This window comes from Eptatretus burgeri, chromosome 8, assembly GCF_056783735.1.
Source record: "Eptatretus burgeri isolate ZD-2024b chromosome 8, Ebu_testis_v1, whole genome shotgun sequence".
Lineage (NCBI taxonomy): Eukaryota > Metazoa > Chordata > Myxini > Myxiniformes > Myxinidae > Eptatretus > Eptatretus burgeri.
In genome coordinates this window covers 80,733,851-80,748,602 of record NC_140968.1, presented here as the reverse complement: position 1 = coordinate 80,748,602, position 14,752 = coordinate 80,733,851, and the positions used below count along the sequence as shown (strand labels likewise).

General features: G+C 40.1%; 1 protein-coding gene across 12 annotated transcripts in view; it reads left to right on the top strand.

The window, feature by feature from the left end:
• Positions 1 to 14,752, top strand: part of LOC147022147 (serine/threonine-protein kinase tousled-like 1) — a 262,868-nt gene that overhangs the window by 35,180 nt on the left and 212,936 nt on the right. For 9 of the 12 annotated variants that reach the window (XM_085892776.1, XM_085892785.1, XM_085892775.1 and 6 more), the window contains 3 exons: positions 3,092 to 3,161; positions 3,287 to 3,330; positions 3,463 to 3,552. In XM_085892776.1, coding sequence (XP_085748902.1) covers positions 3,092 to 3,161; positions 3,287 to 3,330; positions 3,463 to 3,552 — 204 coding nt within the window. The remainder of the gene's footprint in view (positions 1 to 3,091; positions 3,162 to 3,286; positions 3,331 to 3,462; positions 3,553 to 14,752) is intronic. The other 3 variants (XM_085892778.1, XM_085892777.1, XM_085892782.1) reach the window with 1 other exon arrangement.

The following is a 14,752-nucleotide window of genomic DNA, read 5'->3' as shown; positions in this document are numbered from 1 at the left end:
GCAGAACAAGGCCGTTGCAGGCAAACACAGACGGCAGAACAAGGCCGCTACAGGCAAACACAGCCGTCAGATGATCCGACCGGCACAGGCCTTGCAGAAAACAGCTGCAGACGATCCGGCCGGTACAGGCCTTGTAGTAACACAGCTGCTGACGATCCGGCCGGTACAGGCCTCGCAGCAAAACACAGCCAGCCAATGAAGTGGCCGGCCTCTTGCCGTGCAGTGCAGTTTGATGGAGGGAGTGCGGTGGTGCTGGCCACTCAGAAGGCGGGCTCGGACCTACCTACCTGTCTCCCTCCCACCTTTCGCCTTTGCCTGTCACTGTACCTTCCCACTCCCTTAATTTGTCAAAGATCAATTTAGCCCCAACTTTTTTTTGTTGTTTTTATTTTCATTTCTTTTTTTTACTCCCTACTAGAACTCGTCCCCTAACCCCCTTTATGTCCTTGTTCGGCTAACCTATCATCCCCTAGCCTACTCCCAACCCCTACGTTCCCTTCCCGGAGGGGAATAAGGGAGAGCTGGTGTCCTGTGTCGAGGCCCAACGAAGCCTCAGGATGGCCTCCTCGGAGTTCAGCGATCTAACCCAAAGTGGGTCCAGTGGCCCACAACGAGAGCGAAGGGATGGATGGTGCGGAGGGGTACACTTCCTAATCTACCCTAACCCGGGGCTTTCAACAAATGCCTCTCGCTTAATCTACTGGTTCTAACAACCCAGATTCCCGTCACCTGTGTTGGTGTCCTCACAATTTCGGGCCTCGCCCCCCAATTTTCTTTCGTGCCCTTGCACGGTCTCATGGCTGGGACGCGTGGCTCCCTTGGCAGGCACGACCCTCTGCCAATTCTCCGATGTCATCCCCGGGTACTACACTGCCTCCGAGCCTACCAGCTCCCTAAACACCGGGGAGTGCCCTCCATGGCGACTCCCCTGAAACGCTCGCGTGGCAGGCTGGCTTCCCGGGCCCCTTTCCGAGGGACACCCGTGCCCACAACACTGCCCACTCGGCTAACGGTGCCCCGGGCCCCCGCATCATGCGGGCGCACCAGTGCCCACTACGCTATCCCGGCCCCCCATGGGCCCTTGGCCTACCACGGCCGACTAACCCGGTGCCCGGGGTACCCACTCAGTGATACTCACCTTTCGCAGCCACGCTCCCAGCCCGTCAACAGGGCTCCTGCACCCCTCTAAACGGGTTTCGAGCCGACATTACCACCAACAGCAAAACCACCTCCATTTCATCAATTTAACTAACACAGCTAACTCACTCTACACTGACCCCGGGGTCCCTTGGGCGGGAGTCACTCTTCCCCCCAATCACTCATCGCACCATGCATTCCACATTTGCTCCAAACACACAGACCTGCTGGCCTCACTCACTCAACATGTTTCCACCACACTTCTCAACTCGTACATCGCTGAACTCGACCATCCTTCTCACTGCATCCCCTTACTAACTCGTGCTCCCACGTCGTCCCTTACACTACAGCACGTTCCTTTTAACACTATGCCATTGCAAATCCCTACGCTTCCCACCTAAAACAAAGTTAAAAGATGGCAAAAGGTATCAAAAGGTACCTATGAAGATATCTCACTTACGGGCCCTTCATGGTGTAATGCGAATTTCCACAGCCATAACAATATTTATATATATATATATATATATATATATATATATATATATATATATATATATATATATATATATATATATATATACAATTGGACATTGGACATTGCACTAAAGTGCTAATTTTATTTCAACGCCTTTCCACTCATTCTACCATTAGCAACCACTGACCCCAATTTATTAAAGGCTTAGATACTCTTAAACTACCTTTCTCTCCTTGTGCTTCAAATTTTTAATTGTTTTTGTTTCACTCTTGGCTTTGGTGATGCACCCATGGCACAGTAGTTACCTGACGAGACATACCTGCCCCATGATGCAATTCTCTCACATCGCCCACAATCCCCCCACCCCCAACCCACTCTGAAAGGAATTCCTACCTGACAAAGGTAATATCTTGTCAAAATGCTCTCCATGATCCAGTGTTGTTTTTATTTCAATCCTGGTGCTTCATAGCATGACAGTTTATAGTCAAGTGAAGAACCGAACTCAGATTAGGCAGCTCAAAAGCGAGCACGCTACCTTTGAGATGGAAGTGAAGTGCAGGGCAAGATGACAGTTGGACTTTTGCAAAGAAAAGCATTGCTGAAAATTTAGAAATTTAAAAAAAGGATATCTCATGAAGTGCCTTGCAAAAATAAACTGGGTGTTATTACCCCGCACACGCGAAGTGAAAAGCGGAATTAACAATTGGTTCAAATCTGTCCATCCATCGTTCTGTCTTATCAGTTTATGATCGTCGGTTTGTGCTCGAGGAACAAAGTATTTAAATCGAATGATCTATTTTGAACATTAATCGGAGCATGAATAAGATGGCCAGTCTGTTGTTTTAATGCACCTTGGTTTAGAATTCATCCCGACCGCATATGCGCAGAGGCGTTCGAGGACATTTTTCTCTGTCTGCCTATCTGACAGTCAAAGAAAATGGAAAATAATTCCCAACAACAAACATTATTTTTAAGGGCGTTATAATGGACACACACAACAGGCACGAATATCTCATGTGTAACGTGTTTGAAAATGTTGTGTAATAGCCACTGGAGAAAACGACGGTAGAACCCATAATTTTTAAAAAATTTATTCGCCTTTAAAACTTTATTCAAATTGAATTATATATTTGAGTACTGTATAACATAAATCGCCTTCATAATAACTTCCAAGAACCTCCAGTTTTGCATGACCACTTCAAATAAAGATTTGATGGGATGGTCTATTAGAGTGCTGTTTGGGACTGCTTCTGGACTACTTCAATGGCATTGAACCTACAATTTTTTTTTTTTAAACTATCGTTAAAATCGTTGTTTTATGAAAATTGAGGTCACACTGCATGGGGTATTGTGTTCTATGAACTCTCGAGTTACTACTGTGTGTATATTCAAAATCCATGTGCTGATACGAAATGACCGAACTACAAAATGGTGTAACTTATTTGGTCAAATGATTGTTCTGCGTTTTCTCATATTCAGCAGACACCTGAGAAGAAGAACTCGTCAGGACGAAAGCGGAAAGCTGACGGCCAATCTGATTGCTGCCAGGGTAAGCAAATTGCGTTATCCATTCTGATTATCGAATCGCTCACCCACTTCCTACGGTCTTGTGATCCAGGAATCAAATTGATTATATTTGTAATGTATTCCCAATCATTGTATCATCTCCTGTAGGCAAGTCCACTGCGCGAACACACAAAATCAGTGACTATTTTGAGGTACGTACCTTGCATCTTATCGAGCCACCAGGCCTTGGAATCGCTTTTCCTTTCATTGTAGTTAATGCTGTGTTATTGCTTTCAGCTACATTAACTGCCATTGTTGCTTAAAGCATTCTTTATATTTTTCAGTTTGCTCCAGGCAGTGGCTCTGGCACGAGTCCTGGCCGAGGAGGGCAGAGTATGAGCCGGACACTCACCCACCATGCATCATCACAACCTGTGAGTCCGGTTTGTTGAACCAGAAATGCATTAGAGCAGTACCAATGGAGTTTATCACTTTTAGCTTGTCGAGCATCATGAAGAAGCCTGATCTGCTGTTATCTCAATTCTGTTGGCAGTCTGTCAGATGGTCTGTTAAGTCTTTGATCTTTGTATGTGTGCACGTGCATGTATGCATATTCTTTCCAACTTATCAAATGATGATGTCCAACTCATTTTTGTGCTTAACCTTTTAAACCCTGAGCCCCTTGACTTTTGGCTCCCCCACCCTGGGCTCCCTGCAGAAAATTCACTGAAAATTAGAAATTGGTTTGATTTTGGTTTCATGCATGCTTGTAAAATGTTTTTTCTAGCCATGTCATTACAAATATATGATATTTTGAATCATGGACTCTCGATCACGCATTAAAAACCACACCCGTATCTGAAGGAAGCGGTTTATTTTGGCATTTTAAAATGAAATGGGTAAAGCCTAGAAACAATCCGAAACCCTTTAGAATTATCCTTTGGAATTAAGCTTTAGAACCCATTAGAATTACCCTTTAGAGCCCTCGAGAACTCTGTTCTTCATTGCACGGCCCGCGAGCTACTGGTGGCCTAAAGTGCGGCCTCTGATGTGCGGCCAATAATACACATGTGAAAGCACCCCATCATAATCCACCATAAATGCTATCAAATTGACCCAATGGTTTCAAATGAGTGTTCCAACACAAAGCATAAAAGTAACACAACTACATCAGTAGATGGCAGTCGACACAAACAATTATGCTTGCAGCCCAGTTAACCACAACAAAAAAAAAAAGAGTATGTGGGACGGGGCCCAATAACAGCCATTATGGAGTCCTGCAGGTGGTGTGGCAGCTCTCACACTGACGTTTTTTTTGGCAAAAATGATAGTGAAGATCACTGCTCTAGAATTGCACTTTATTAACCTTTAGAATTAAACTGTGGGTTAAAAAGGTTCTTCTTCATTGTTGATGTACGGATGGAAGGAAGGACATAGCCCAATATTGATGTGGCTTCACTGCTTCAAAAAAAATAAAAGGAAGCACATGGCGGCCAGTAGATTGGCCGCTTGGGTCGATGGAGGTTTGAATAGAAGCGAGTCGACCGGCCGCTCGGGTTCAAAGGGCTAAAAGTTGTATTCCTGAACCCTGTTGTGCCCTTCTTCATCTAAGAAATTATTATTATTATGATATCACAATCTTCACTGTCCAACTTTGTATCAGTACAGCCTTCTACAAACGTAATTTTCTACCATGACTATATATATATATATATATATATATATATATATATATATATATATATATATATATATATATATATATATATATATATATATATATATATATATATATATATATATATATATATATATATATATATATATATATATATATATATATATATATATATATATATATATATATATATTTATATATATATATATATATATATACCGGGCGTAGTGGCGTGTGCCTGCAATCCGGCTACTCGGAGGCTTGGGTTGGAGGATCGCTTGAGAACGGGAGCTCTGTGCTGGGCCGCGCTATGAGAGGGTGTAGGGCAGCCCAGAATCATGGTGAAACCCAATCCTTATCCCTGTGTCATAAGAGGCGACCAGGGTTGCGTCAGGAAGGGCATCCGGCATAAAACCTATGCCAAATCAGTATGCGGATCATAACGGATGACCCGCTGTGGCGACCCCTAACGGGAGCAGCCGAAAGACGAACAACAACATATATATATATATATATATATATATATATATATATATATATATATATATATATATATATATATATATATATATATATATATATCCCCATGCTTAAAAAAAAAAATCAGGGGGATATTGTAATCGCGTGTGTCTGTCTTGTCTGTCCGTCACACTATCTCTTCCTAAATGGTTTGGCAGAAATTCACCAAACTTGGTAGTTATGATAACATGGCAAAAAGGTGCAAGAGCAGTGTCATGTTTTTGACCTTTTGACCCCTGGGGTCGGGTCAAAAGGTCAAACATTTAAAAATGCAATTGTGGGCACATTAAAAAAAATTTTGAATGAAGCTTTGTATATGCAATCAACATTGGAAGATGCATGAACTATTCAACAATTTTTATTTTTTATTTTTTGGGATTTTACCCATGAATCATCATGATCCAGGGGGTGGGGCCTTTGGGTCAGGGTGCTCAAAGCGGAAAATATTTTTTAACTCAAAATTTAATGTTTGGTTATTCCTGGTGGAACCTTTTGCCATCTTTTAACTTTGTTTTAGGTGGGAAGTGTAGGGATTTGCAATGGCATGCCATCTACTTCATCCTATGTTTTTTTTAAATTTTTTTTTATTGTTTTTTTTTAAATTGTGCACACTTCACTGGAGATTAATTGTCAATGGCAACTTTCCCGCTCTATGCTGAAGATTGCCAGCGTGGCATCAGTTTGCATCAAACTGACTTGTCAAAAGTCTGACCTTCAAAATTATCAGTTCCTTATGTTGCCAATGAGGGTTTGGGGTTTGTTTTGTTGGGCTGAATATTTGTATTTTAATCTTATGGTTGTTGGTTTTAATTCCAACTTTGCTGGGAAAGAAATGAAAAACGATTCCATGTATCCTTGCTGTAAGACTGCTTCTGCAAGACCTACTCCACCATTAAGGAGAATCTTTAATGGGAGAGTACGTGCTGCATTAGTGATTCGAATTGCTAATTTATTAATCGGAAATTTTTGATAAGCCTTGCCGACCACTCGACTGACAATACCCGTTGCAAACATTTTAACACCAGAGAGATTGTCCAAAAAGTCTTAACATTTCACAACCCGTCGTTATCAGTAAAAGAGAAATTGTCACTGAAAGGCGTTTGAAAAAGGCCTGAATTTGTTTAATCGAAGGGTTGAAAAGTTTCAAGCATGTTGACGTGAGAAAGAGGTCAAAGTGGCTGGCATTTTGACACTTGAACCTTCATGTCATCATGGGAGAATGTTGCGTTACAATGATGAGAATCAGCACTGATGGTGCATTGTGCCGAAGGACACCAAAGGTACTCTCGACGGCTGAAATGCCGGTACTTTTGCCCCTCCGATGTGACTTTGATTACCTTCAAAGGAAATGTTCCAAATGCAGTTTTCCGTTTTATTTAGGAATAAAGTTCCCAGTAACTCCCTCCGGATACTTGAAGTCTTGGGATATATTTACTCCCAAAGCATTATTTTGCTGTCGTTATTGGCCTCTTTCTTCTGTTTGTCGGACAAAATGTACTTTACCAGTCATGTGATTATGCTTATCGGTATATATGATTGATAGTTTTGTCGCCCATTGTTTCTGAATTATCCGAAGCTTTTCACAAAACTCGATGAGCCGTCTCCAAAAGTAACAGCCTTCTTAAAGCAGTCCAATCCTTGTCTTACCTTTAAAGCTCCAAGGAGGCAGTCAGTGCATTATAATCTCATGTTGTTTTCCATACATGCCATTGATTATTTTATTCCCGTTAACCCACTAAGGAGGCAGTCAGGCATTCCGCTCCTTCATTTGGTTCATTCAAACATTCATTCTCTATTCGCGTGCTCCTCACCTTCCCCCAGTCAGTATGACAACCTTTTTACCTTCGGTCATTCTACTCTTCAATTTGACTCTGGGGGTTGGGGATAAAGATTTTTTTTTAATTTTAACTGATATTCCTGGCTTTCTACACTTTTGGTTGTACAATTTCTCTGCTACTACAGGGGGCTGTACTCAATTGTCATTTTTCATCACCTCCCCAACTTGTGTTTATATTCATCAAGGAAGTGTCCTGAGCTCATTATTTTGCTTTGTTCATACAAATTGCCTCTGCCACCGTGAAAAACCCCTCATTTCTCCTCATTAATAGCGACATTGTTGCATCATCCTTAATTGGGACAACAACATAATCGCTTCTGGTTCACTAACCACTCATTTTGGCTGGATTTGTTCTTCACGGTCCAACACGTGGAACATGGCTTTTAATTTACCCGTCAACTTCCGTTGATCATTTCCATTTCTGCAGTTCCAATTCTAGAGAGCTCTCACTCTCCTTCAGTTAGACTTGTCTTGGCCTGTCCACATCACCAAGCTGGCAGTTTACACCAAGTGTCAACTTGGTATTCTTTACTCTTCATACTTCCTCCATCTCAGTTTGTTTACATCGCTTTTGTTGTGCTTGTATACACAAGCGCACCACGGTGTTTCCCTTCTTTTGTTGGTCCGGTGCTTCATGCATTAATTGTCCGAGACGAATTTTTAATCGAATGCTTTCAAAATTCTTGCTTTCATCCTGCAGCCCAGAAATCTCCTGTCTCATTTCAGACAAGTTAATAATACGAGTTCCCTTCTAAGGAACTTTAACATTGGAGGTGGCCTTGTGGCTTAGGCCTGTCAAGCCTGCACTAAGGTTGCCAACCGATGTTTTTTTTTGTTTGTTTTTTGTTTTTTAAAAATTTTATTTTTTATTTTTTCGTTTTTAGTTCCGAACGTTAAGCAAGAATGCAGCACATACCATTTTTAAAGTCTTTTCTATGACTACGACGGGGTTTGAACCACCGACCTCCCCAGACTCGGAGCGGACGCTGTAACCATTTCCATAGAGTCTGGTGTGATTACTGGGGGTTTTTTTTCCTCCTTTCTTTGTATTTTCAGGATATATTTGCTATCCTTTAGTCTATCAGCCCCAGTCATTGAAAAACTCATTATTGTGCCACAGTTGTAGACTGAGGTCAGTGTTAAAACTATGAAGTTTGACTCTTTAGTTCTTTACCCATTCTCTTTCTTGCATAGTTTCTTTCTCTAATACATTCTTCCCATTAATTCTACTGCCTCCATTATCTGCTGACTCTGAGGCTTGCTTTTCAGTTAAAATCCAAATGATTTCCTGGCCTCTCCTAACCTCATTTCCATGAGCTTCTTTACTGTAAAAGATATTGTATACTGGAAGTGATACTTAAGGTAATGATGAGGCAGCAACATGGCAACTTGCTGTTGTAGCTTGGTGTGTAGAACCTTCATACTAAAATTCAGTGATCCTCTGTATGTGGATGCGTACACACACACACACACACACATACACACACACACACACACACACACACACACACACACACACACACACACACACACACACACACACACACACACACACACACACACGTCTGAACTTTATAGAGCCGTTTTGCATGCAGGGTTGGGGAGACGACTTGGAATTTTTCCAGTGCAAATGGTTTTGACCAGCTAACCCTGCCGGAGACATGGAGGGTATTAATATAAGGGTGGGCAAATGATGACTGACGTGGCATTATGAAAGTGATTCACTGACACCATATTTTGCTCCCTGGAGGAGCGGTTACCACGAGTCCTGAAAATGCACTGAATTTTGCTTTACTCTGATGGAGATTACTGAATGAGTATGTGGTCTTTCAATGTAATGTTTTGTACTTGCAATGCTTTTGAAGTCTAGCTATTAATTCCTTTAGGAAAATGCAGCCTCCATACCATTTGCAATGCAGCTAAATAGTCGATCTGATTTTGATTTTCTTTTATTTTTTGATCCTTTTGTTTGCATACCACTGTGGCTATTGGAACTATGCAACTTCAACTTTGAAATAATAAAATTTAAAAAGCCGAAACAAGTTAACTTGTTTCACTCGTCTGATAGTGAATTGGAGTTTTCCTTCTGTGAAACGAACTATGAACACATTTTTCGATCAATTCTGTGCTTTCTGTGCTTACATTTTTTTCAGTCCAAAAGTGCATGTTCCCATGTTCTATTCCATCCTCTTTCCCTGTTTCTGCACATTGTGTCTTTCTTTCCCAGGTATTGATTCCTGTTCCATTGTCTCCGTCCTATAGGTTTGCGTGAATTTGTGATGTTCTTTTGTGTCATGTGCTTGCTTGATTAAAACATCAACTGTTGAATGTTTCACCACCTTTTACCTTTGATATACGCATGTCATAGTTAAGTCCAAAGGTGGGGGGGGGGGGGTGATGAGACTGGATGGTGGTGATGGTGGTGGAGGAGTAAAACACCACTGGTAGTGTTGAGAGTTTCATCTTCTGCTATATATATATATATATATATATATACATATATACATATATAATATATATACATATATACATATATACATATATACATATATACATATATACATATATACATATATACATATACATATACATATACATATACATATATATATATATATATATATATATATATATATATATATATATATATATATTAGTAAAGGTGCCCGTCTTGGATGGGCGTCACTGGCAACATATGGTAAAAGACAGATAGCATGAATGTATTTTAAACAATATATTATATCATTTTTATCCATTGATTATCATTCAGGTTTTCCCCTTCGACTGTCCCGCAGTAGCTCCACTTCGATGACATTACCACGTAGTTTAGTGACTACACAACGTGTACCCTTCGTGAGTTCCAGAGGATCCATCGAGCGCATTAAAATTACAGGGCACCCTACTTTAAAGTGATCCAAAAGGTTGGATCAGTTTCGTGTACATATTCATATCTTGTAGATTTTAGCTGATTCTGAAACTGTTAACAGCATGTCGATCGGATGGTTCTGTGATTTTCTACGGTAGTAAACAGAAGTACGACTTAAGCCTGTACGCCACTATGCGGAGACCTGAGGACCTAATATTTCACAACAAACTAAAAACTCACAAAATTTGAAGATATTTTAAATAAACAAATTATTATAATATCAATTAAATATCATTTTTATCCACCGATAATATGAATTGTTCTGTACAGCTATAGTTGTTCTCCTGGGATCTGCGCATCCATCCACGATCTATGTTCTAATGAAGTGCAGTAGGGATAATAAAAACATCTCCGTGCGGGAGTGAAGGTCATCTCTCCAAAGCTCTCTGAAAGCCTTAAAATGCATCACGATCGGTTTGATTGTGAACAGATATACGGACGGACGGACATCGAGACCGGTTTTATTAGGTCATCATGAAGGTACCGCTTGATATTACGCATTGAAATAGAGATATGAATACTCAAGTGAGTTTTTATATGTCTATGATTGATAGCTTATTGACAGCTCAATAACATGAGCAATTTACTATGGCGTATAGTGATTAATAATAACATACTCTACAAAAGGTTTTACGAACTCATTTTAGTGGTCCTCTAAAAAATGGGAAACATTTTTATCTTGCCAAAACGAAGTTTTTGCAAGATATGTGAGTCAGCTTGTATGTTTTTTTTTTGTTTTTTTTTTTTTTTTTTGGTCTGTAATCACGTATAAAAACTTCTGCAGAGCACAGTTATCATTGGAAATTTTTGTAACTTCGCATATCAGAGACCTATAGAGGTCCCTTTCAGCGCATAAAATTTTGAAGGTCAAGGTCACTTTGTTGCAAATCAGGGGAGTTGACGAAACCCTTATTTTTTGAGTAATTTTGATCGATTCGTCTTCAAACTTCATGGGAATATAGTTCATGGTCTGGCACTCAGCTGATTAATTTTTGGTGGCGATTGGCCTTGACCTTCATGGTTAGCGCCTCAGGTCAAACATATTTGACCCCAAGGTCAAATTTTCAAGTTTTAGGAACCATATCCTGAAGTACCTCAAATTGAACACCTCGATGAGTGCTTTCTAGATATGTCAAGCTTGAGACATTATGACGTCATTTGGTGACGTTATGAGGCAAACGCATATTTTTCATGGTTACTCTGTAGAACGATTCTCATCGGAATCTCTCGTAGGCAGATATTCCTCAAGGAGTCGCTCCTGGTGGATAGCAGCTCTGTTCACCTCAGTGTGACCTTAAAGAAGTCACACGTGGTCACCTTTTGGCAAGATACGGGTCACCCTGTGGGTGACATTGGTTTATTATTTCTTTTTTGTGCAATAATTCCTCCCATTTTGCAAATGGAGAACATGAAATGTTTAACTACCATAATCATCAAAACTAATTTTGAGGTGCCTCTTAAGGAAGACAATAATATCATTACTATATATGTCAAAGCTTGTTTCATTTCATGCAGTAACAAAAATCTGATGGTGGAACAAAGAATGGGGCGTGCCGAAATATTAATATAGATATAGATATATCGGGCCTGACTAGTTACTGACTTGAAATTGGTGTGACGAGGAGGGTGGGAAAGTGAAAATGCAGACAAGTTGGCTGTTGGATTTAATCTCCTGAACTTCTCCTGTACAGACAGTGAAGGGCCATTCCCAGGATATTTGGAGAGAATACATTATCATGCTTGCTTCCATCTTTTAAAGAAGTTCCCTGGATAATTGTTGCTGTGATTTAGAACTTGAGGCTGATATCGGTTGATTACATGTACACAATTGAACTGTAATCATTTGTAAAGATTGCTTAAAGTGCAAGCTTAAGGTTATCGACAAACAGAGGAACAAGGAATATATTATTAAAATGGAAGCCCTGTCATTTTGTGGAACTTTCTCTTTTCGAGTCCTGAGCCGAATAATTTTTTTAAAGTGGATTATAGCGAACGCAGTGAGCTTCATACTTAACGCGTACACGTGAGACAATAGGAAACAACAACAACAACACAATACCCCTGGCTATTTCAAATCCGTGTTGTTCGCTATGACCTTTTGCTTCCGGTTGTTGTTAAACGCTGTGCGGTGTATAAACACGATTGGGTTTTATTTCTATCTTGTAAATATTACTTAACGCGCGCACATGAGAGAATAGGAAACAACAAAAAACACAATACCCTGGCAATTGTGAATCCGTGTGGTTGCTTATGACCATTTTGCTTCCGTTTTTTTTTTTGTTTCTGTTTTTTTTTTTGTTTGTTTCCGGTTTTTGTCATGGGGAATGATGCATGCTGGGAGATCATGACTGGAAGTGTTTATTTATTTATTCAATTATTTTTTTTCCCAAAGTTAATTTTATACTTTCCAAAAGTGATTTTTTTCATGACAGGAAGTGTTTATTTTGTATTTAACATTACCGGGAGTGATTTTGAAACTCTTTCCAGAACTTTTAATTCTTTTTTTCTTGACCAAACATGATAGTTTATTTATTTATTTATTCAATTATTTTTTCCCCAAAGTTAATTTCAATAAAGATATCTCCTGCATCATCAAAAAATATTTTTTAATCGTGATTTACATTATTTGTTCGCTGATCCCGAAACCAGGCCGAAGTAACCGGAAATTGAGTCAAAATCATCAGCTGTGCAGCGCTTACATGTACCACGGTATAGTTGGCAAGTATACAGTTGTGAACAAGTTTTATGTAAAGTCAGAAGTGAATGCAAGAAGAATTCTACGTTCGCTTCTAGGCTTTGCCTATTCCATATTATATTTGAAAACAAATTCTCCAATGGGAATGCATTCTCGGATTGGTGCTGATGATGGGTTATTTTATTTGACCTTATTTCATTACTGGCTGTTACTACAATCCAGATTTGAAGTGGAGTAAAATCTTTGCTGAAGCTAAATAAGTGACTGACTTGATGCATTCATAATTTGGGTGTCCAAAGTGGTTTGCCACATCCATGTTGCAAGAGCGCCTTCACATTTGTAACTACATTCTAATAGTACGATTAATAAACGTACTCGCTTTCTATTACTACTTGCTTTAGAGATGTACTCACACTCCAATAGTAGGCCTACCTACTTTTATAGACATACTGTTATAATATGGGACATTCTGCAAATCGACATACTGCGATGCCTGTGCTTAGTTTATGTGTGACCATCTACCTCTATAAAACGGTGTTTATTTTTCTGTCCCTTTTCATACGGGCGATTTGAGGGGGGTTTGTAAGGCCAATCTTTTAACATGACTGTTCACGACCCGATATTTTTGAGGATAAAAAAACTCGAAAAACATTTATATCAAGGAGTAATTGTCTTTTCTATTGGAATTATAGACTGTGAGTTGCAAACTCTGCCTCAACGGTGGTATATGGAAGTGTTTTTTTTTATTTTTATTTATTTTTAATAACAATCTATACCAATAAATGTCAGTGTGTCTCCTCCATAACTCCAAAACCATAAAATTGAGCAGCCTGAAACTTTCCTTGCATACTAAGAAAACTCCCCGGAAGTGCATAACTGAAAATTGGGTGATTGGGTTAATTAAAACACCCCTTTTAAAGATGATTAACAGCCTTATTTAATTATATCCTTCATCAGGAGATCTCTGCCATGTTTTTTTGGCCTGCTCAAACTTACCTTGACTTGGAAGAGGCTGCAACGATTTCTTAACGATAAAGATTATTTTAATTTTTATTTATTTATTATTATTATTTTTTAATCGACTTTCATCACTCATATTATCAAATCCCTGGGTACATTGCAATGCTTATAAATGCTCGGAGACATCAGCGTTCGTTGCTTTAGTTCATTTCCACACAAGTGATCACCACAAGTATCTCTTAAATTAAGGAGAATTACAAAATGTAAGCTCTGGAATCGAACTTACAACCACTTATGACTCCAAGAAAAGTGTTTGTTTGTCCAATTCGGGCATCTCCGGGAGGTGAATATGTTGAATATGATGTTCAGTGATTGCTAATTGTGTAGAAGGGAGCCTTTTTTTATCGACTGGCAGGGTCTCCAAGCAGCCCTCAAACTTATAGACTGGTCTCTTGTATCTACTTTCTCCAACATCAACTCATCCTGGGAATTCTTTCAAAGAAACTTGCTCTCCTGCCACAGTCAACGTGTGGCCCAAAATGGAGTTCTTTCATCCCCTCTTCCTGTCCAGGCTGGAGTTCCTCTCCGACTCTCTGGAAAATCCTCTATATCTCTTTGCTGATGACTCCACCCTCTGCCGTACCATCGGTCATCCCTCAGACCGGCAAGCAGCAGCTTCTTCGCTCACTGCTGATCTGGATAAAATCACAAACTGGTCCAACACGTGGAACATGTCTTTCAATCCGGACAAATCTCACACTCTCACTATGTCTCTTCGAAAGGACCGTTTAGAACCCCCCCCCCCCATCCACTTTTTCAACAATCCTCTGGAAGAAGTCCTTTCTTTCAAGCTTCTGGGTCTCACTATCTGCCATGACCTTTCCTGGGAAAGCCACATTTCAAACCTCGCCTCCAAAGCCAGTCGCCGACTGGGAAACCTCCGTCGTGCATAGTCCTTCCTCGGCCCACCTGAGCTCCTGACCACTTACAAAGATTTTGTCCGCAGCCTGATGGAGTAC